We start from the raw sequence: 24101 nt of genomic DNA on the forward strand, positions 1-24101 counted from the left end.
GCAATTAGTAGAAGTGACATGTTCATTGTAATGTGGCTAGACTGACTTTTTTGGGGAGGGTGACTTTTCTTGACTTTGACCTATGTCCACGTCTTTAAGAGGTGTATTCCCCGATGATAATAAAAATGTTAAAACTTGTAATACATGCCATTTATTACTTCATGGGTCAAATATATTCTACTAATCTATATCAGTCGCGTGTCACAGATGTCATGTCAGTTTTGGTGATAAATTCAGCTCTGGTCCCTCTGAAGGGTTATCATTACTTTCCATAAACTCCGGCTCAGCGCGCAGGCTCGTACGTCAGTGCGCAGCCCCGCCGCCGCAGACGTCATGAGCGTCTTACTACCCAACATGGCGGACTTTGATACCATTTATGAGTTGGAAGACGAAGAGGATGAGCACGTAGTGAGTGAGGAACACTTGCCCAGATACTGTCCGGAGCCCGTGGTGATGCGAGGGGCCGGACACATCACAGTGTAAGCAGAGCCGTGTTTGTCGCCCCGGTCTGTCCCCAGAGACGCTTTGTGTTTTGGTATCTTCATCCTTTAGCCTGGTTAGCTCATGGTAGCCTGCTAGCTAACGCCAAACACAACAACAGTTAGCCAAGTGCTAACTGTGCTTTAACATTTTAAACTTGCAATCTAACGGTAACAGTCATATTTCCCCATGGCAACCATGAACGCGGTAGATTAGTAACCGATTTGGATGAGTATGGAAGTGTACTTGTGAGAAACCGTTAGCTACAAATCTGTGACTAATGTGTATTTGACCGAGAATAAAACATCTTTACCGGATATATGAAGTTGTCTGTAAAGTCAATACTATGTCACCGACTGAAGTATTGTCTGAAGTGGGCCTTTTTTTCAAGTTTCATCATTGTTTACGTGGTGATGTCAGCCAACTTACCTAGATTTAGACCTTTACAGGGTGAAAAGTATAGCTAGTTCCCCAATATGTTTTATTAAGTAAATGTATTCATAACAAAAATCCACAAGCTATAGGTTCATCAATCGATCATCAAAACATTAGCCATAGCTTTAACCTGACCAGAAGATGCAACAGGCACTTCTTAGCCTACTTTGTATTCTTAGACATAGTGGGGTGTCAATTTTAAATCTCGTCATCTGTTACCTTTCACAACGTTATGGTTGAGCTTCGACTTTTCCACGAAAAACAGACATGAGCAAAGTTAAGCAACAAGATAAACCTCTAACAGACCAAAAGAGCTTATCCCTGGCCGCTGTGAGTGTTCCGATATATTATATATTGTTTCAATTCCAGTTGAAAATGACAACTCTTCATAAATGTGTGGATAATATGCCCACTTCTTATAAGTTAGAGTCTGCAGTGAGAAATATATAAATCACTGACATCCTATGGGAAGCTCGTCCTATTTTAAATTGTACTTTTTTTGGTGGAAGGTTTAAGTCCTTGCTTACTCATCCGGACTCCTCAGCTTTATTATCTTTATATAGAGTTAGTGTAGAAATAATTCTTCACCGTGCCATCCATGTGTACGTGTGGGTGATTTATTGTACCACTCCTCACAATTGCAGACTAAAACTGAATTGTTTGTGAATAAGCACATTAAGCATGATCACATGTCAATCTATATATATGTTTTAACTCTGCACGATTTATTTTCTTATAATGTTCCTAGTAAAAGCATATTTTGTTCTAATTTAGGGTACATTTTTATTCCCATCAATGCTTACATTTATTATGTCTGTTTCCAGGTTTGGACTGAGCAACAGATTCGACACAGAGTTTCCCTCTGTTCTCACGGGAAAGGTACAGTTGCTTTTTCAGCTTTCTTGCACTTCATTCCTACATGCTGCTTTGTGTTCAATTCCAAGTAGGAAGAATTTGAAAAGCAATTAAAGCCACAGTGATCCAATTGTTCTTTTGCTCCTTTAACTGCCCCAACTTCCCCAAACTGCCCCATTCAAACCTCTCCGAGTGGTTTTGATCTGACGGAGCTGCATTTCAAGGAACACACCACAGTGTATAGAAAGAGCCTGAATGTGCTGCTGTCCGGCTCTGTAAATGAGTAAGCCGTCTATGGGGATCAGTTGGCAGGGACCCCAGTGTTTTTGAGGGTCCGGCTCCCGGTGATAAAATAATGAAATGAAGACTCTAGCGTAGACAAGAAAGGAAAGCTTCCTGGGTCGGACCCAGAAACACAAAAAGGCTGGAGGGGTAAGAGCAGGCCGAGGGAAGTGTGGTGCAATAAAAAGTACCTTCAGTATTGTGACCAGGGGTGACATGTGATGGATGAGGTCACAATTATGATGATTGAAGGTTGCAGATCAGGCCCTGCTGGGCTTTATTCTGAGGTCTTTGGCTGTTTGCAAAGAGACCTTTGCATCCTGTCATAAAAGATTACGACCCCTGTTTTATGGCGTACAGACTCAGCGAGGAATGAGCATCCATTCAAGTTGTTTGGCCGGCGCAGCCACAGGCACTGAGCTTATCTCTCCTTTGAGTCCCTCCTTGCCTTGAACAGTCTGGAGCTAGGTTAGCAAATCAGAGGCATAGTCTTTAGAGATCTCATCTCATCTCTGAACAACATCTGCAAATATCTACCTGTTGGTTTTCTAAAGCTCTTTGATCTTTGTGCACAGGTTTTCTTTTGAGCAATTAGGGATCTATTCATGTCAGCACCACCTACAAACACTTCTCTCCCCCTCTTGCACTTAGTAATTAGGTTATTGCTTCAATTGTCTGATAAACCCCCCCACTGCATATAGCCTCTAGGATTATATTTTGGTATGCACACATACAATGTTTCTTTTTGGTTTTTTTAGGTGGCGCCAGAGGAATTCAAAACCAGCATTACCAGGGTGAACGCCTGCTTGAAGAAGAATTTGCCTGTGAATGTGAAGTGGCTTCTCTGCGGCTGCCTGTGCTGCTGCTGTACAGTAGGCTGCAGTCTATGGCCTGTTATCTGCCTCAACAAGAGAGTAAGTCCCAGACCTTCTGTGACACGAGTAGGACAGTTTAACTCTCCCTTACATCAGCGCTGATTACTCAGGGGCTGTTATAGCAATTCAGACGCATTGCTCCGAGTGTAGAGGGTAATAACAACTCCTGTTCAATTAGTGGCTCTGTGGAGAAATAACACATTGCACTGCACAGCTCCCTGTTCAAGGGTGTGTCATTTAAAGGTGGTGTTACCACTCAGATTTGATGGCAACAAAGTGGAAATTACCAGCTGGTAAATCAGGATTGTAGACCATAAATCCTGACACTGTGGTGCTTTACTGATACCTGTTGAAGTGTAACTTTTACTCGTATTAATATACACATATTTGTTTTCTTTTCTGACAGACAAGACGATCCATTCATAAGTTGCTAGAGTGGGAAAATAACCGGTTATACCACAAGGTGAGAGAGACAGATTGCCCTTTAGCACCTGTGTGAAAGTGCTTAAGTGTCCGTGTCAGTGAGCAGCGTAAATTGAGTATCATCGTGACGGATAATGACCATTAATCTGTTTTGTAAACTCTAAACTGCCACGCAAGTCTCTCAGAGCTGAGTCAGATCTGGAGCTGGAGGTCTGGGAGGACCATGAGAGCAGTAAAAGCAGTAAAATGCCGTGTTAATTTTGTTTTGTCTCGCAGCAACAAATTACTGCTAGTAGTTGTGCAGAGGAATAAAGGAAGCTCTTCAGGGTGTCTGGCCACAGTTTGACCCCGTCCAGGCCAGACAGCCCTGATCCCAAATTCCCCCGACACTGAAGGGGAGATTTCAGACAGATTTTCTTTTGTGTGTGTGTGTTTGTATGTGTGTCTTTGTGTCTGTTTGAGAAGGAGAGAGATGGTCATTCATTGTGTCTGTGTCTTTTCTTCCCTGATCAGCTGGGGCTGCACTGGAAACTCAGCAAAAGAAAATGTGAAAGCAGTAATATGATGGAATATGTAAGTAGCCAATGAATTATTGGGTAATTACTGTATAACTATGTAAGTGTTTTAAATATTTATAGAAGTGATTAATCAGCAATTATTTTTAATGATTCATTGATGAATAATGCTATAAAATATCCTTAAAATTCAAAAAAGAAATGCCTAGTTAAAATTCTCAGATCCCAAGGTATTTAAGTATCTTGTTTTGTTTGACAATCCAAAACACGTTTTTATAGTTTACTTTATATCTGATAAAGAAAGGGAAGATAAGAGTCAGGAAATGTTTTGCATTTTTGATTTTTTTTAAAAATAGCTCAAATTTCTGTATAACATTTTCTTTGAAAGGGTAAATGCTGTTGCAAATAAATGGCATAATTTCAAGGAGATAGGGTTGCTCAGGCTGAAAGTTTGTCTCATTTATTTTTGTAATCAGAACAAAATTACATGGTGTGTATTAAAGAAACGTCTTAAGAAATGACGGGACCAATTTAAAAAGCATTGCCGCTATGATTTGACATCTTGCAGTCGTTTAAAATAATGATTTGTTTTGTATTTTTCTCTCTGTAGGTGATTCTTATAGAATTCTTACCCAAATATCCTATATTCAGACCGGACTGAGGAGCCGTTGACAGACTGGACGTGTGGCCCTTGAATCTTCTCCTTAGTGCCTTGTATATACAGTATGTTGGAAAAAGGGTCTGCACCGCTGTCTCTCGTGACGACCCCGTAAATCTCCCAGTACCTTGTACATTAGAATTTGCAACACTGTCACTTTGCTTTAGAGCAGATTTTTGCACATTTTCCCGACAGACCCAGACATGTCCCCTTCGTTGCACTCGGATGTGTTGTTTTTTGTTACATGTGACAAATAAGTGAAACTCTCCAAAAGTGCATTTACCCCAAAGAACCATCAGCTCATCCCATCGATCATATCAGTAATCCCTTGCAAAGAATGTGATGCCTCCACCTTCCTAAACGGTCCTTGCCTTATGTATGACCTTTTGTTTTTAAATAACATGTAAGAGGAGGGAGGAAGGCACTCAACAAGTGTGTCGGTAAAAATGCTGATTGTTGGGTTGGAATCCAGTTCTTTGCAAGAAGATGGGATGGTTGACATTGCCTAACGTACGGTGTGCGTCCTCACCTTGTGTTCTCTCTTTACATTTGACCCTCTGTACCTGGGAACTAGCTAGTATGAAACTTGACCTGTAAATATAATGTTAGAATAAGATGTACAGTTGTATACTATTGTTTACATAAAGTTACTTAGCTCTTTAGTTTTTCTGCCAATATATTGCTGTACCATAGTTTGGATTAATGAAAGATGTCTATGTACCTCTGTAGTTTATATGGACCTGTTACCTGTAAGCCATATAGTTATTTTGTTTGATGCCAGAGTTTTTAGGACTGTTTATTGCACTTAAGCCCAGTAGAAAATCAGGATTTTGGACGGTAATGCATCCTGAAGAGTCCCCCGCAGCAGTGCATGTAACCATTTGCTTTTTGCCAATAAAGATGACACTAAACGAGTCGTCGTCCAATAAAACTGGAGATGGCTGCATCTCTGATGGAAGAAAATGTGTTAAACTTAGGTTTTAAAAAAAAAATCATTAACGTTTTTATTATTTTTTATAGTTTTATACTTTTCCCTGTGCTGTGTTTGCTCCTCCCGATGTGTTGGGAAACATCAGTGCATGGCGTATCGAGCAGATGCCTCCTTTGTTCCAGTCATTCTCTCCAGTGTTGTATTATTTTCCTGAATCTTAGACCACAGATTGCTGCATTGCGTTGTGTTAGTGCCTCTGGAGTAGCTGGTGAACCACAGAGAAGACAGGGTGAAATCTGTTCTCTTGTACGAAGGAGATTTAAAATCCTCCTTCCAGTATTGTCCCTGTTACAACTCCTGTAAACGTTTGTCCTGGTGACCTGATCCCTACGGAGAGAGAGAGAATAAATTGTTGATTTTGAGTTTTCTTTGCTTCCTTATTTCATTTGAAACCCATTTTGTTGTGTGTTGCCATCTTTCTCAGGTAATGATGTGTCATCTCTGTAAAAAGCAGATCATTATCGACCGAGGCATGCTGCCCCACCACAGAAATGTGGCTATTTGTCATGTTTAACAAGGTGTGGAATCGTTAACTTTAACAAGACAGTCTGCAATTAGTCGACACATTTATAAAACTCAGGGATGTTGTCACGATAACACGCTGCTGCTTTCTAACGTTAGGCATCAGCGGTGAGAGGAAACTGGACCGTGTCTTCACTTTATCTCTCCACATCCCCCGAAACCCTTCAGTCTGGTGGGTTTTATGGTCCTTTGTTTTTGTTGTTTTCACATTCACAGCCTTTCCCTGTTTGGACAGAAGTTTTACTGCCCCACTGCTCCAAAGGTCTGAAGCTGCAACCACTACTTTAAGATTCAGCCAGAGAGTTTAATATGTTGATCAATAAGGAGTTTATCTAAAAAAAAAGAGCCTACATCTTAAACTGATTAAAAACAATAACATCTGAGGAACTTTTTAAGACACATGAAGTAAAGATGCTATATTTGTACTACTCTACATTTCAGAGGGAAATCGTGTACTTTTAACATATTTAAGGTTTAGGTTTAATGAAACTGGTCCTACAACATAAAGTATATTTATTCTCTGGAAGTTTTGATTACATGATGTGTCTTATACTTAATTATTTTTAACTCGTGTAGTTTTAAATGCCGGTTTTTTACTTTTAACACGTTTTTTTTCCATTGAGTGTGACTTTTATTGGAGGAGAGGTTGTAAATGTGTGTTTGCACATGCAAGTTTCACAAACTGGACACTACATGCGGTGTGCAAACTTTATAAAATAAGTTTGATCATCTTTAAAGTGACTAAATTACTGCAGAGCTAAAGTTTCCTTTTCTGCGTGTGTTTCAAAGAGTCAGTTTGTGTCCACTAGGTGTCAGACTGAGCCATGAACGGACTGCACAGTTTATTGGACATTTCTGACTGGGTCTGTGATTGCAACCTTTTCCCTCATGCTGTAGTTCATTCAAATATAAAGGAATACTTGGATTTCCATACCTATTATGAAATTGGAACAAAAATCAGCTCTTTGCAACATTGATGATCATTTCTGTAAACTGCTTAGCCTCAACACCAATGTAACTGACGCAAAGCAAGGATAAATGGAAAAAACCCAATTTGTTATGATTTTATTGAACATAAAGAAATAGTGTACAGGCTAATACATATATTTCCTACTCTATGTACATATATATCTTTATATCGCAGCCACTCTGACTTGAAAACAAATCCTGAAACTGAGCTATTTAATAAGTCTTGTCTCAATTTAGACACAAGAAAAGGCCACTGGGAATGTGTTGACATAAAAATAGAACCGAGGTAACACAGATGTATCTCACAAGGCTGTTTTCTCCTTTGAAATTCTTATTAACAGTTTATAATGAGAGGATATAATGAAGCATTTTTGTACAGTGGGAATTTAAGGCAGGTTTACATTCTGGTTTGTCTTTTAATGTCTAAAAGGCACCTGCTTATGTCACTCATGTTTAAAGAACTGCTCAACGGATGTCTGCTGAATGTCTTATGAATAGACTAAAACCCTTTATCTGAGTGAACTTGCTTCTATAGACCAGCTCTCAGCTTTTAACAAGAAGAATGTTTATTTCCTGTCTCAGAATTTGCTCATATTAACTGCTAACAGGAAATAAATTTGGACCCAAGCTGTTTCCTACCAATGTAAATCTGATTGAATGTTGTGTTCAGGTTTCCTGTTACATAAAGGACTGTGTAAGATTTTACTGATGACTGATTAAAGAGCCTCTGTATATCGGTATAAGCCCCTTTAAACCAAACCTTTCTGTCCTCCTTTCTTTTCTTTGGCTTTTAGACACCCGCCCTGTTAAAACCCAAGTGTTGTTTCCTAGTTGCAGCAGTTTATTTAATCCTAAACATCACTTTGACTGAGTTTACTTACATTTACATCAGGGTTTTGTCATTCTGTTGCACGTGTTGAAAGTGCATTGTAGTGAGATTGATAGAATCTATAAAAGCTACAGGACAGGATGCTCTTTCTGTCTTTGGCATGAGTCTGTACAGTCAGCAGCCATCTTGTTATGTGTAGTCACCTATAATTCTTCATCACAACACTCTATCATATCGTAACAACGACCTTTCTTATTAGAAGTCATGACGAGCAAATGATAACAATGTTAAACAACAAAGAGAAAAAGTACATAAAGTATTAATGAAAGGATCAACAAGGTGTTCAACGTTCCAGTTTGTCCTTAGCATATAATTCACTGATTGTCATCACGTTCTCACTCTAAACCTAGTTTGTGCAATCATCTGCTCATACCGTGCTCAGAAACTAATTTCCATTGTACACACGATGGTTCCTAAGCACACACATTACATAACTATGAGTTACATATTAAAGGGAGAGTGAGTCAAGAATGCAGCTGAGCAGGGCGAGGATCTGTGTGTGTGTGAGGAACAATAAAGAGATGACGGAGTGGAAAGAGAGTGACTGGTCAGGTGTGTGTGTTTCTACACCAGACTCCCGGGCCAAGACACCACCGTCAGAGTGACTTTATTCTTCTGCAGCTTCAGCATGGGGATGAGCGAAGAGTTGTTCATTCCTACCGTGGTGGCGCCGTTCACCGCCACAATCTCATCGCCGCACCTGGAGGGAACCGCAGACCATTAATGTTGACATGAGTTCAGACAGCAGCTTAAAAAAATCATTTACACATAAAATATAATAAAAGCAAAGTGACAAATCAAAGCAAGTTTATGCTGACAGAACAGGAATAGACTTATTACACTTACCCTTTTTAATGTTCTTTATTTTGTATAATTCTCATGAAATACATTTAGTGAAATAAAAGAAAGAACCAAATCCAATGTACAGTGTTAAATATATATATACCCAAATGATCCATAAAAAATGCATATATACACAACAGCGTTCATACCTCATATATCCGTTACACAATTTGTATTTGAAATCTATTATTTGCATTACACAAATTCCCTTTCCTTTTATCCAAATGAACAACTTTTTTCTTTGGCATTTGTTGTGATTATTTTGTAAAGCCTGAATCCTCGTACTGACTGAAAAAACACTTCCTGATACAGTATGGAAGTATGTACATGAATTGTGCTATTTTAAGTCCACCAAATCTTTAAATTGCAAGCATGTGAGTTTATAAATAAAATCTTTGTGGTTTGATGATAATCTCTACACTTCTGCTGCATTAAATGACATCTGTGATTATTCGGTATGTATTTCCCTAAAGCTCCACACAAAAGGTAATGTGGAGAGTGAACAGAGGAGGCAGGAACTGAGGAAGTCATGAAGGACTTAAATTTAGCTTAACTCACTTGAGGCGTCCGTCAAAGTGAGCAGGTGTTCCAGGCACGATGGTTTTGATGAAGAAAGGCTGCTGGCCGTGGCTCTCCTCGTAGCCGCCGACAATACTGAAGCCCCAGCTCTCGTTGTTGGTCTTCTGCAGGACAATGTCCCGGCACCAGTGCATGGGACTGAAACAACAAGGGCACAGTTAACTTTTAACATTAGCCTAAATAAAATAAATTTGGAGTGGAGAAACAGAATTCAGGCTCTACCTCGGTAAACCCAGCCAGCGCGTCCACAGCGGCGTCCAGTTGAGGGCGTCGTCTCGCGGGTCTTCCATAGTGTCCATGTCGTCCTTGTTGGCCGCCTCGCCGTCCTCGTCCGGAACATCGGAGAGGGTCTGGATGACGCGCAGGGCCACCTGGGACTGAGCTGTCTGAGCCTTCAGCACAGAGACCGCCTCATTGTAGGTCAACTGGGTCAGATCGACACCGTTAATGCTCAGCAGAACGTCGCCTGAGGAGACACACATGATGTTGTGAGACATTTTAGTAAAGAAAAAGAGTTTTAAATGTAAAATGTTATCAGGAGTGCACTCAAATGGCTGTCAATTTAACCAGATGTATAGCACAGAATAAAATGGCTTTAAAATAAATTAAGCAATTTTAAGGGGGGAAAAGGGTATTTTGGAAAGGAGAAAAATGCACTCTAAGACTGACAGAGAGAAAAGCATGCACATTTAAACGGCCTAATTTGGACGTTGGAAGGCGGGCACCTCTCCTAAAGAAGTCTGGGTCAGGCCTCTGTTTCAGCACACATCCTCTCTGTTTAAGTGTCCACATTGTGTCCCTGAATAGCAGCAAGTGAAAAGAGAATTGCTCTTTTCCTATTCAGTCAGTGGTCACATTGTGATGGATTTGCAAACAGAACTGTAAATGGTTTCCCGTAAACGGTTTCCTGCTGATGCTGATCAGTGTCATTATTCAACTACTTTTCTGTTTCAATGTGACTGAACTGCCCCCCACTCTGTCAAAGACTACTTCCTTTGACATACATTTTAGCGCTGCATCAATCAGCAATTTATTGATTATCTGATCGACAGGAAATAATTCTGCAACTATCTGGAGAATCAATTCTTTCAGATGGTTTTAAAGCAAAATGCAACAAATCTGCTTCTACCAGCTTCTGAAAAGTAAGAAACTGAATGTAATAGAGAAGTCTCGGCATGATTAATAACATTCCCAGATTCAATTGCAAAGCGTAAAGCTTTTACCAAAATGTCTGATTAAACGTCAGATTCACACATGAGCAGACGCTGCTTTGCACCTCTTTGGATGGTGCCATCTCGGTGAAGACAGCCGACTGGCTGCACACTGGTGATGTAAACGGGCAGACGGCTCCGACAGTCTCTCCCCCCGGCGATGGTGATGCCCAAGGAAAGCCGAGGCTCCTTCTTCATGCTCACTGTCTTCTCCTGGCTGGAAAACCCTCCTGGAGGATCCTATATGAACAATAAAACAACCATAGACAAAGCAATGAATACCCCTTTGATCAACATCACCCTATAGAGTTTGGCCTTGCTTTGTATAACATGTTTCACAAATTATGGTTTTATCTTAATTTGTATGACAAAACATACACACACTTTAGACTCTGCAGGATCCTTTGACTTAATTGATTCCTCTCACAAAACCACTCGTAGAAACAAATGTGAAACTTTGAGAAGGAGCTGAGAGGTAAGGGTAGAGGGAACGTGTGAGGATCAACACTCAGCTCTCGTAGTGGATAAGATGTGTGGAAAGTGACAGCTTCAACCAGTTTCCCTCTGGAGTCTGTTAACCATCAGAAGGGAAGCCGGGGGGAGGATGGGGCTCTTCCTCCCCCCAGCAGGGAACCCATCCCCCCCATCAAGACGAAAAGGCTCGACTCTGCAGGCGAAAGCTAACTGTTACCAGCTTTGATCCTCTGCTGCCCAAAGAAACAACCAAACAACAACAAGAAAGTGGCCCTGTAGCATAGAGTGAGCAGCACCCCAGGCCTTTTGATCCGGACAGAGGGAGGCCCCGGAGATCGCTTTCATCTCCGCTCACCGACGCAGGTGTCTGCGCTCAAAGCTTCTCACCCCTTGGCTGGGGGGGTTGCCATTCTTTCTACTGACAGTGTATGGTACACATGAGTGTGACTGGCAGAGGAGCAATCACAATTACACTGTGCAAACTGAAACCTGTCAAGTTTGTAAAATACTGAGAAAACATTGTGCTAAGTTGTGGAAAAGAAGTTCAGGGGCCAACAGCTGGCAGGGGCCGGGATTACATTATTACATGGCATCTGGCCGACGTTTTTATCCAACAGACTTTCGTACTCTTCAATACTGTAGACATGCCTATGGGAGCAATTTGGGGTTGAGTTTCTTTCCTAAGGACGGAAGACTGCTGTGAAAAAAACCAAACATTTCATATAAAAAGTAGTTGAAGCATTATTCTCTGTGTAAATGTATCACCTTTATGTATGTGGAGCGGCGTCTGAAGTACTGCGGGTCGGGGACCCTCCTGGCTGCTCGGCTGTGTCCCTCTCTGCTGCCCCCCCCCCTCCTCCTGAGGCTCTGCAGGCCTCATCACCACAAAGTTCACACGCACCTCACTCGCCTGAATGCACACATTGAAAAAAAAACAATTACAGTTACATGGGATATAAAGAACACCCTGTATAATGAATAAAGTGGTCACATGTAATGAGGGTAAACATGAAGGTAATTTCCCTGTGGGGGATTAATAAAGTATGTCTTCTTTCTTCTTGAAAGGCTTTTGGCTCTCAGATGGTTTTGTTTATGCTACAGCATCGCAAAAGTAATTGAAAGCAGTTGCTGTTTTGAACGTCTTCTTTTTCTGCATTCAATTGCTCTTTGGAAATACATACAACTGATGGTGGGAAACTCACAACAGCTTCTTTATCATTTGGCTACATAATCACTTTTTTTTGTTCACGTTGTTTGCATATTGTTTGTTAGCTTCGTTTCTCTGCCTTGATTTGATTAAAAACAAATTTGTATGAACAGCCAACAACCACAGGCTGTCTGTACTGAAATGCAGCAACACAAGTGAGTTCAAACTAGTCCAATTCATGCAAACAAATGCATTATCCAAATAATAACACATCATCATTCTGAAATAAACTCAGCCTGTAAGTCTTTAGCAGAGTCTTCATGGCTTTGGTATACTTGTAGTAATGTAGCATGTCATTTGCAGTTAATGGACCAAAGTCTACAACATCCTATCTCTGGGGCTCTAATTACACACCTGTATGATCTGGGCAGCGCTCTCAGGTGTGCCGTGCCTCAGGTCATGACCGTTGATGGCGAGCACTTTGTCGTTGTTCCTCAGTTTCCCGTCTTTGGCCGCCAGTCCGCCGGACAGTAGGTCCAGGATGAAGACCCCGCTCTCATCAGACTTGCGGATGAGTTTGATGCCGAGCGGTTCGCTGCGCTGACTCTTCACGAGCGTCACCTGCAGGACGGTGCCTTGGTTGTGATTGGAGGTAGCGTTGCCATGGGGACTGTGAGAGGGCTGGGAGGCAGTGGAGGCGGTGCCAGAGGAAGGGGGATGATCGGACCGCGGATCCCTTGTTTTGAAACCTTTCTCCTGCATCACAGTGAGCCTGAGGATGGATGGCTGCCGCAGCACCGCGATGGCCCGGGCGTGAGGCACTGAAGCCAGGCTGACGTCATTCACCTGCAGACACAACAGAGAGAGGCAACCACTGTCAGTGTCAGCCTAACACACATTTCAGTAAGAGCTGTACGTGGATGCTTCCACTATAGAAAGCTAGAGACATTATTTTGTAGAGCCTGCCACTTTTGCTGTAACAAATGTAACAGGATTTCAGATTCAGAGAAAAGCAAGAGCAAAAAGTGATTTCTGGAATCACTTGATCTACATTGTTACCATACAAATATTTCTGCATCACAGAAGATAAAAGATATTTACACACATATCCAAATTATAGTAACAAGTTATCAGCGGTGTGTTAACAGCCTTTAGATTTGCCTTCAGAGAAATCCATGCATCAACTCGAGGGGAAGGGAAACACTGAGTCACAGTATCTCTTTACATGCACCAGTTTTCCACAAAGCCCCCAAAAAACTGCAGCTAATATTTCACATCCTGAGGGCCTGTTGAATGACAGGTTTTTGTTTTCATATCCAGGTTTGGGATTGGTTGTCTTTGGAAGGAAAGCAGCATTTTGGAGGACACCCTGAAGCAGAGGGCCAGAACCGGAGCTGAAATAATTTATAAGCTCGGTTTAGAGCGGTACCATGTTCCACAAGAACGGGAGGGTAGAAATACGAGGAGGAGGATATTGTTGTTAGAGAGGAAACTGCAACTTATAAACTGATAAGTTGTGATTATTATCAAGTTTATTATATTTCCGTTCTCATTCCCCTTTGTGGAAACTGAAATTAAACACTGAATTATATTCACAAGTAATAAACGTATGACTCTGATTTTGAGTAAGGGTATTGAGACTGATGTTTAGATTATATAGAATAAAATACAAAAATAAACAAGTATTATGGTGGAACTAGAGCTACAATGGTAAGGTGATAGTCTTTCAAAAATAAATTACTTGATAAAACTTATTATTTTTTAATTGTGTTTTTTTATGCGAAAATACACCAAAAACGGCATGAATCCAGGTTTTAACATCAAAGTTTAAGATTTGTGCTTTTGGACTGTTTGTTTTGTGTGGAAAATGTTTTTCTGATTTCCTGTAGACCAAACTGTATGTTCATTAATCAAACATATATAGAAAATAAAAATATATATATTAGTCGTTGCACTCATTGGCATAAAACTAGCCACATGACTAATCTTATAGTTTCATATTGACTACTGGGGTTTGATAAACTGAACACGGTAGGCGGTACATTAAATCAGTGACAACAACAAGGTAAAGCTGCGACACTGACAAGTTTTTCCCTGTAATATTAACCACGCCTTGAACCATGGGGCCAAAACTTGTTTATCTTGAAAATCTTCTTTTCCTTTCCCTGCTTCAAAGCACTGTGTTTACATTACCATGGGAATGCACAAGGGTGTTTTGGTGTAAGTGAACCGTGTCACGCTAGGCCACCAGACTAAAATCCAATAATGAAGAGGAGATTAAAACTTTTGTTTCCTAGACTCCCTCACCTCTAAGATGTGGTCCCCCGGGGCGAGTCTGCCATCACGAGCTGCCAGCGAGTCTCGCACGATCTCCTGGATGACGATGTTCCCCAGCGGCGTGTCTTTCCCCCCCACGATGCGAAGGCCGAGCTCCTCCTCCGGTTCCTCTCTGAACAGCTCCACCACGTTGGACTCGGCCACCAGACTGGACCGCAGTGGGGTGTTGTCTGGAGAAAACAGTGGAGTAAATACAAATGTTTTTCAGGTTTATGAAGCAAATACTTTCATTTCTCAGCACCTGTTGGATCAGTGCCATTGTTAATACCTGATAAACATACAGTAAGAGAAATTGAAGTTTAAATATCAATGAGCTAGCCATAACCCCTATCAGAAGTAAACAAAACTGTACTCCAAAGATGGTCCTGTAGGGCAAGACACATGCTAAACAAATAACTAGGTTAATTTAATATATGTGGAAGAGTCAAATCATAATTTAAAAAGTTGGTTTAAGATCTTTTTAATTATATCCCTTACAGATTATAAGCCTTGTACTGACATGATTATAAAACATAATACTTTGGGCTAAAATGAGTTGACCCTATCCTGCATTTTTTTATTCCGTGCATATTAGGACTATTGTTTTTATCGCCACTGAATACTTTTTTCCAAAATCATTCAGCCCAGATCTCCTCATCTCGCTACCAGCAAACAGCAAAATACGTTATCTACCAAACTGTTGGAGTACGCCTCTGCCAGTAGAGACATGCATAAAGTTACACAACTCTGTGACAACCAATAACACCTTCTTATTTGGAGGAGGATTTTACAGTACACAGTGAAAAGCAACATGAGACGGGAAACAGAGTGAACATCAGCTTGTTGTAATCCTAACTAATAATTCATAGAGTATTTCAACTGTGCAGACAAACAGATCAGAAAGTATTTACAACTCCAGCTGACTCCAGAGCAGTGCCTCCAATCGTTTTGGGGGATGAATTCAAAATGTTAAGCAGTCAAATATAAGTTAAGGTTAATACATAAACCTGTAAGCTCATTGTGTGTCACGTGTTAAGTGGCTAAAGCAGTAATTTGATTAAAACAGGGATGTTAATGACAACCATGCAAACTTCTCTGCGGACACAGACTATCAGTTGCCTGGCAACCATGTTTTCATGGAGTTTGGCCCCTGGTTCTGGCTTGCAGGTTGCTTTGAGGGTTTTTCCAGGTGATGAGACTGTCTGGTTATCACATCTGTGAGCTGATGATTCACCTGTGACAGACATGGAATCAAACCCTTAAGGCTTAAAACCCTCACCAGATCCCGACGGTATGATTACACAACCTCCCACGCTGAAGGGGGGGCGGGCTCCAGGATTTGGATTTTCTTCAATCCCCCCCCCCCCAGCCCCCCCTGAGCAAGATAACTATTTCTGTTCCACACAGAAGCTTCTATGAAACATTATTAAGTGTCAGTATGAGCAGCCTCCGATTACAAATCATTTCCATGGGAGTGTTTTTCTAGTACCCTCTAGTTTGTGTGTGTATCGGTGGAAAGAAAATCCCTTAAACTTTGCTGTTACTTGAACAAGACGACTTATGGGATTCAATTGCTGAAATAAGGGCGTTTTGTTGTTAGTATGATAAAATGATCCCATACCTTCCTCACTTTCTTCATAGGCAGGATTTATGAGCCCCGGATCAGGCTGATCTCTGTTGGGATTTTGAGAAAGTGTTGCTGAATGTTTAGCGTCAGCAGACAACTCCCCATCACCCTTACGTCCCTTTAGCTCGTTCCACGAGGGCCTCTTCCTCTTCTCTGCTTCCTCCCTCAGTCTTCTAAAAACAGGACATCTGGGGAGATAGGCGCAAGGAGGAAACGAGTAAAGACAAGGATATGGCTGATGATTTACCAGTGGTTTTACTTTTTTAGAAACAACACAATCTTTATGATGATCTGAAGGGTATGTTCTTAAATGTTTGAAGGTAACAAGGAGTGGTAGAATTGATTGAAGACAGAAAAAAGAGAAAGAAAATCATTATCAAAAGTGTTTTGAGATGACAAAAGGCTGGACTATTTATGCACTGGGCTCAGAATAGAAGCACTATGCAGATGAGCAGACGATTTTACTGCATTGCAGGGAGTCTGTGAGACAGGTTGAGTCTGATTAAGCCAGTCAGAGCGCTGGCCGGCTGCTTGTTCATGCTGACTGAACTTTGTCTCCTCATTGTTTGCACAGAGCAGCGGCAGCAGGACTATCTGCCTCCCACAACTGACTACGTCATGGCTGGCCACCAGGATGATAAGCACTGGCCATGAGAAAAACAAGAGGACTGACCTGCACTTTGCCTTCAGCTCCATAATTAGAAGTGTGTGTGTTCATAGGGACTGAGCTAACAGGAGCTTTGAGAGGGAAAACACAGCCTTTAAAAGGCCATAAAGAGGAGAAACAAAATACAGTGAGGAAAGATATTTTCCATTCCTCAGAAGTAGTAAGCATTGTTTAGACAAGTCTTAAACTTGTTATAGATTGTGTGGAGATGCTAGTGTGCAGGAAATGTATTTGGGCTTAGTAGGGCTTACAATAACATGCATCATGTCTAAGGAATAGTTTGACACTTATTATTTATGCCACTCATGTTGACATTTTAGATTGTATACCTCAATTGTGTACTGTTCAAACCATCATTTGAATTAGTGAACTTTAGAGGTGCAGGTAGGCAGGCAAAGCCAACAAAGGTGCATGTTTCCCCCATGATTTAGTCTTTACGCTAAGATAAGCAGCGGTAGGTTTTTGTTAAATTGAGAGATGTTATGGTGATAGCAATCTTTGTATTTCATTTAAAAAAGAATTTACAGAAAAAACGTCAAACGATTCCCAAATAGGATTTGTTTTCAGAAGTTAGTGGGAAGGCTTGCAGGCAATGTAATTCAACTCTAGAAGGAATTAGGTCGTCATGCGTTGAATTATTACTCTGTGCTCACTGCGTTGTTTACATGCCCGCAAACTTGTAGTATAATATATATTCTAAAGGTAATATACAACTCTTCAGATGTGATCCCAGATATGCCTTGGCCTTCATTTGAACCTGTGCCTCAAATCCCTGTGTTTCATGCCAAATTTATGAAATCCAGATCCAACTATACTGATGTATTATATACCCCTCTTATCCATGTATTACATTTAAAGTGTATAAAACAGTCTAGTTAAAAAACACCATATGTATTGTACGAAGGGTGTCTTTCCCTGCTGCAGCATATGACACTTTTGCTCAAGGCAAGGTTATTATTCTAGAGCAAATTGCAGTTATTACAGAGGTTATCACAGGTTCAAAAGTAGTATTTACAAGCAGGATTACATTACATAGTAGGGATGCTCATGATTGAATTAAAACCCTGTAGTATTTGATAAAGACAGGGAATATATATATCAATGAGACAGGTTAAGGCTTTACAGTATCGAATGAAACTGCTGTGTTGACCTCTCAGCGTCTTGCCCAGAGTCTTACCTGTTGTGCAGGTGCGGCTGCAGCTCACAGCGCTGCATCTTCAGCTGACACTCTGTAGAGTGGGGACACATCACAGTCAGCTTGTCCAGGAGGTTCCTGACCAGCAGACTGGAGGGACGGCACTGATGTAACTGCAAGCGCTGGCGGTCCACGGGGCAGAAGTCCTGCTCCTTCAAGAAGTTGCTCAGACAGTGAAAGCAATATGTGTGTCCACAAGGGGTGTCCATAGGTCTGAGGAGGGGCTGCAAGCAGATGTGGCAAACCAGTTCATCGTCCACCTCGTCCTGGTACTCATACAGGTGGCAGTCCGAGCTCTCGTGCTGCTGGCCGCACTCTTTACACACACGCGCCCATGACAGGCCTGCAGCGCTACTGCTGCCGGCTACTTTGGCTTCTGTTGTAGCCATTGGCTGAAGAAGATCAGTACCAAGCTCTCGGGAAATTATATTTGTCTCTTATCTCCTTAAAAACTGTCTGTGTCCAGTCATTAGTCTGCGTGTCCAGATATACAATCCATTCAAACGTGAGGTTGATCCAGAGACGACAATGTTATCTCCATGCCTTCATTTCGATACTGTGGAGAGAGAAACACTGTCAAGTTTTTTGCAGAAGTTAGACTATTCTTACGAGACCCTGCAAGCTCAACAGGAAATGACAAATCCACAGAGCAGCAGCAATATGGCAGCAAGCCGCAGCTGCTTCCTCTCAGCTAGTTTCCTGAGGGACAAAAAGAATTCACATCTCTTGAGCTCCACAGTGAAAGGGGCTAAACTCTGTGAAATGAGGCAAGAAAAAACGGACTAAAGTCAAACCCCTGCTAATGGGGAGGAACAAAGGCATGGCACTACTAGAGAGTAAGAAATGTGAATGAACTGGGCAGAAATGCAACCCCCATCACTAATGACCCCTTGCACCCAATCGGCAGTGGTCTCCATCCCTTTGTGCAGCTCTTAATCTCCTTTAATTCTCTCATAAGGAGAGGGCTGATTAGGATCACATTCTTTGGAGAAACTTTAACCTTAACCCTACAACTGTGATCAAAAATATATACATAGACTAACAGATCATAAATGATACCGAATACATTTAAATAAATCCCATAAAATCAACCCTGTATGATGAATTGCATCCTTTAAAAAAAGTATATGTTCGGATTTTAAAGGAAATTAAAATCAAACATTTGTCAACTTCTTGTTAAGATTTGAAGCAAAAAGTGCCATTTGAGTTGCTATAAATGGCTTTTTTAAGAAATAAGTAAGTAGTTTCACAGTCATCATTAAAGAAGACTTCATGCTATCTGAGAGAAGTGGCATAAAAAAGAACAAAACAGCATCAAATATCACCTATAGATGCTTCAATTCATCCTCAAAACACAAAAGGAGTACAGAAACTGTTCCCATGCACATTTCCACATCTAGAAAGAAAATAAGCCACCACAATGAACTCACTACCTTTAGTTTCCAGGATTTCAGGCACAAAAAGGCTCCTTTATCTTCAGTGTTATTGCCTTGAAGCGACTCACCCGAGCTGATATCTTGGTTGTCAAGCACCCGGTAGCCGCTGCACGCAAACACGAGACTCTAACCTCTCAGCTGCCTGAAGCCTGAATGAAACCAGAGCCCTGCCTCTCCAGCGGCACACCGTCTGAATAATGTCTGTTAGTATGAGTGTGTGTGCTTGCCAGTGTGTGTGTCAGTGTGTGTGTGTGTGTCCGCATATTTGTGTGCACAAGCATGGATTTTTGTGAGCTGTGGCTGCACTGGTGTAAGGAATGCAGAGGGGAATTGGTGTAACTAGGCAGAGTAAGAGGAGAGTGTTCCTTTTGCCTTCGTGTGTGTGTGTGTGTGTGTGTGTGTGTGTGTGTGTGTGTGTGTGTGTGTGTGTGTGTGTGTGTGTGTGTGTGTGTGTGTGTGTGTGTGTGTGAGAAGGGGGGGGTGCTCAGACTGCTGATGTTGCACTATTCCAGGTGAAGTACTCTCAATAGCTGACTGACTGATGGCAAACACACGGGACCCATTACTAATATTTTGTGTGCACACTTTTCCACATACGTGCACACCGTCTGAGGTCACACTGGCCTTCTTTCTCTCTTTGTCTTCACTTTGCATAGGTGATACCTCGTCCTGTAATGGATAGGGGTCATGGATCCTGTAGCACGGCAAGGAAGCGCAGTAGAAACCAGTGTTCCATTTATTTGGAAACCACAAGACAGGGCTGCACGATATGTGGAAAATGTGTAAAGACGTTACGGAATATTGTGAAAAAATACTTAATATGCAATTAAGAAAAGAAAAAATAGCGAAAATGTGAAGAAAGTGATATAATATATTAAAAAGACAATGCTGCAAAGAGTAAAGCCGGTTCTACACTCCCAGTTTCATATCTTCATACCTAAGGTTTATTATTTGCTTTGGGATTTAGTGTCATGCACATCTGGCCATCGAGAGCATCCAATGGGTTTCACCGAGGTTGAAGCATGTCTTCATTAGAGCAGAGGTCATCTCCACAGGAAGACGTACAGCGACCCTGGAGATTACTGGTCCCCTCCTGCTCATTGTATCTGAAGGTGGCGGCCGCTGAACCATCTATCACTGCCCACTTATACTTCACTGACACAGCAGTAAATATCACCATGTTCCTCAAGGATACAGCATGACATCAATAAAAGGTGCGCGTCTCTCTTGAGATCCGACATGTGAAACGGAGATCCTGTAAGGGTTAGCCGATAACCTGATTAGTCGAATAATTGATTACTTCATTCATATTAGCAGCTTTTAAATGTGAGTTTGTTGCTTTACCTAATTTTGTACCGTTATAAAGTGAATATTTTTGGGTTTGGGACTGTTGGTCAGACTTTTTAGAACCTGGGTGTGAATTTCAGAATCCTTCACTATTTTTCAGAATTACGCCGAATGAGTAATATAAAAAATCATTTACAGACAACTTGAAAACAAAGGTACTGTTGCAACTCTGAACTGGATATATTTGGGTTTTAGTGTTGTTGTTTTTTGAGAGTAAACCAGGACATCTATTGAGCAAAAACATCACCTTAGGATATTTGTATTATATTTTTGACTATACTGACCATGTTAGTGAGTGGGAAATAATGAAAACAATAATAACTCAGACGTTTGGAAATGGATTCCAGTCTTCTACTATTTTCAAGTAAAATCCTATAGTCTTCAGTATCTTTGAGAAAGTTTGCATCAACATCTCCATTAATCAACATCAACATCACAAGTATGTGTATTTATACTAATCCTGAACTAGAGCTAGGATATTATGTCAAAGAAATCCCACATTTAAACATTTTATACTACAGTAGAAGTCAATGTTTGTGGAGCTTATAACACAAGACAGCTTTACAATAGACACGGTGAAAAATGTTTTTACAGGTTTAGAGCCAACCAAAGCACAGGCAGCATTAATCAAATCAAATGTCTTGTAATCATGTGACTGTGTAAGCTTTCGCAGGAAATGTCTGTTTCCCAACAGGTCTCCAGTCTCCCACAGGATTACCAGAGGTGGTGTTCCTTTAAAGCTCAGCCGAATCACTCGCTCTGATGGTCGATGTGGGTGAGTCACATGTGCTGCCACACCCGCAGTGAGCGCAGGTGATGAAGCCACGCTAGACAAATAATTTCTCCATGAGTCCATTTGAAAGGAGGTGTGTCACGTCTACCTGTGCCTTACACGTATGTCTGGTACGCACAATATAATAGAGCACATTAAATGTAAAATGGATCTAAGAGGTGAATGACTCTTAATCCTCAATTATGTATGACATAATAACATAAAGCTCCAACACTTCTGAGATTAAATTGTAAGACTGGATCAATGACACAATACTTATCAGTGGTTCTCTGATCAGTAATTTAATATAATATTTTTCTTTTCATGTATTTAAGCTCTGTTTGAACATTATGTTACTGCTATGGCAACACCACACAAAGCTTCCTACTTTTCAACACAATGGCCAATATTTGCATTGCATATCTGAAATAATCAACAAAACAAATCACCCGAGTGTTTCCGCTTCCAACTTCTTTCCAGTTTTACAACTAGGCCAGTTGTATTCTCAGCCTCACTGCAGACCCACACGCGGTACCAGTGTCTCCCCGAGATGTCACACATGGAGGGAGGTTAAGCTTGTGTTCACAGGGCGGCTGAGCCTCCTACAGTAGGACAGCCTGCCTGCCCATACCAAACAAACACCACCCATGGCCTTAACTTATCATCAGCCCTGGTGTTTCCTTTGTATTCAGCTTCAAGAGCAGAAGGTTACAGTTATTCATCAACAAAAGCCCTCTGAACATTTGACATTTACTGCCATTCACTGAACCAACCAACAGAAACAAGTGTTATTGCTCAGCTGATGATTGAGTTTACTAAAAATATAGATGGTCAAACAAGGCTGGTTTGGATCTTGATGTAGCTACCAAAACTACAAAGTGACCTTCACATCGTATTACTTTTTTTCACAACAACACGACTTTACACCTAGCAACTGTTACTGCAGGACTATCACATACACAAGAATATTTTAAGTTGAAATATTACAAGATGTGGAGTTGGACCACCCTTGTTGAAATCTACTGTAAAGAAAATGAACTGCAAAGCTGCACATAATCACTAAATATTACTAAACACATTTGTTTATGTAAGATTGCAGCATTATAGTCATGAGGATGATTTAACTCAAATACCAATGTGTCTGATTTATATACAGTATGTTGATATATATTTGACTATATACTACATATTTGATTGCTGTAATATTATACATTTAGTGTTCTTATTGCCACATTATATTTCCATTTTGTACAAAAATGACTGATACTATTAGCTACTTAACCAACCATATTATATATCACTCTGGTGTACTGTTGTGTTTACTTCATTTGCTGACTATCAATTGTTAATATTATTCTACTTTATTATGTCCTAAATTTCCCATCTAGGGATCAACATATAGCCTTAACAAATCCTATTTTAGTAACTGACCTTTGAATGTTAAATCATTAACAGTACAGCCATTAGATAACACTATGTTGTGTAGTCGGGTGAAAAGAAGGCTACAGTATTTCACTGACATAAATAAGCTTTACATGAAAATACCCAAGGGAAGTGCACTCAAGAAGCCACTTGAGTAAATGAAGGTTGTGACTTCCCCATCACTGATGTTGACGATACCCACCTCAAAATGCATTTACCACTTTATATATGAAAAGCTGCTCGATAACAGCAACAAGGACATGTTCCCTCACTTTCCTGCCCTGCCTGATGTGTGTTGTCACTGGGACCATAAATAACTCACTGCCCCCCCCCCCCCCCCCCCCCCCTCTCTTGTCAGCCCATGTCTGCTGCTTTGGTCCTAATCAAAACAGCACGATGTGACAGATCCAGATGACAGAGAGGTAATAAAGTTAACCTTCACAGGTATCAGGCAGGTGGACCACATGCAGCCATGGCTTCACCTTCAGCTGAGAGACAGCGCTAACAGCTACACACCTTGAAACTCACTTTCTGAGTGAATGCTTGCCATAATACATCTGTATTTTACCATATAACACGAGGTTTGAACACACATGAAAGGTTGAAACTGCTTTATGTGCTGTTAGTTCTCATAGAAAGACAGATTTGGCTCAAAAGGAGACCGAAACTCGCCTTACCTGTGTGAAGGTTGTTTTCCGGAAGCAGCTAACGTGTCGCTAGCTGAAACAAAGGGATCCCTGTCAACTCACTGAATTATAAAAAGATGAATCTAACAAAACACTGGAACAGCATTTACGCTGTCAAAGTTTTCCCTTGCGTTATCTTTTACCGCATTGCTGTGGTGTGGTTATCCCAGCCTGTCCCCCAGGTGTAGTTCAGCCTACAGGCGAAGACTGGGCGACTTTCCCAGTTTCGAGTAACGTACTTCAGAGCAACACACCGAGCAGCAGCAGGACAGGAAGGAGAGTTGCATGCAGGTGGACACAGACACTGCTCTGTTACAGTGTGTTCATTCATGCAATGATGCTTTTTCACTCCCTTCTTACAGAAAAGGCTCGCCAGTCTTTAATAAAAGAACCCCTTACTGTTAATATATTGCATGTAGAATTGTGTCTGCTTCAAAACAACAACTTTTCACCAATATTCCGTTGTATTAGCAGAAGTGAGAAGT

The 24101-nt window shown here is 41.1% G+C and overlaps 2 protein-coding genes across 2 annotated transcripts; one reads left to right on the forward strand and one right to left on the reverse strand.

Moving 5' to 3' along the window:
• Positions 1 to 317: 317 nt before the first annotated feature.
• On the forward strand, positions 318 to 5876 carry chic1 (cysteine-rich hydrophobic domain 1). The gene is made up of 6 exons (XM_063876231.1): positions 318 to 479; positions 1740 to 1794; positions 2811 to 2966; positions 3334 to 3390; positions 3864 to 3923; positions 4476 to 5876. Exons 1-6 carry the CDS (start codon positions 334 to 336, stop codon positions 4524 to 4526), a joined length of 525 nt encoding a protein of 174 aa, XP_063732301.1. The 5' UTR covers positions 318 to 333; the 3' UTR covers positions 4527 to 5876.
• A 1210-nt stretch (positions 5877 to 7086) lies between these two features.
• On the reverse strand, positions 7087 to 23782 carry lnx2b (ligand of numb-protein X 2b). Its single transcript, XM_063876230.1, is given in 11 exon segments — positions 7087 to 8594; positions 9296 to 9454; positions 9539 to 9782; positions 10593 to 10767; positions 11767 to 11851; positions 11853 to 11911; positions 12563 to 12994; positions 14456 to 14655; positions 16086 to 16279; positions 17936 to 18509; positions 23760 to 23782. Coding segments are annotated over 10 exon segments (2091 nt in total). The 5' UTR covers positions 18343 to 18509; positions 23760 to 23782; the 3' UTR covers positions 7087 to 8458.
• Positions 23783 to 24101: the final 319 nt, after the last annotated feature.

Source organism: Eleginops maclovinus, chromosome 23 (genome assembly GCF_036324505.1).
Source record: "Eleginops maclovinus isolate JMC-PN-2008 ecotype Puerto Natales chromosome 23, JC_Emac_rtc_rv5, whole genome shotgun sequence".
In the NCBI taxonomy this organism is placed as follows: domain Eukaryota; kingdom Metazoa; phylum Chordata; class Actinopteri; order Perciformes; family Eleginopidae; genus Eleginops; species Eleginops maclovinus.

Excerpts from the sequence above, each read along its gene's own strand:
- chic1 (XM_063876231.1), top strand. The coding sequence starts at position 334 with ATGAGCGTCTTACTACCCAACATGGCGGACTTTGATACCATTTATGAG. Across the intron at positions 2,967-3,333 it reads TTATCTGCCTCAACAAGAGA|ACAAGACGATCCATTCATAA; the intron begins GTAAGTCCCAGA and ends CTTTTCTGACAG. Across the intron at positions 3,924-4,475 it reads GCAGTAATATGATGGAATAT|GTGATTCTTATAGAATTCTT; the intron begins GTAAGTAGCCAA and ends TTCTCTCTGTAG.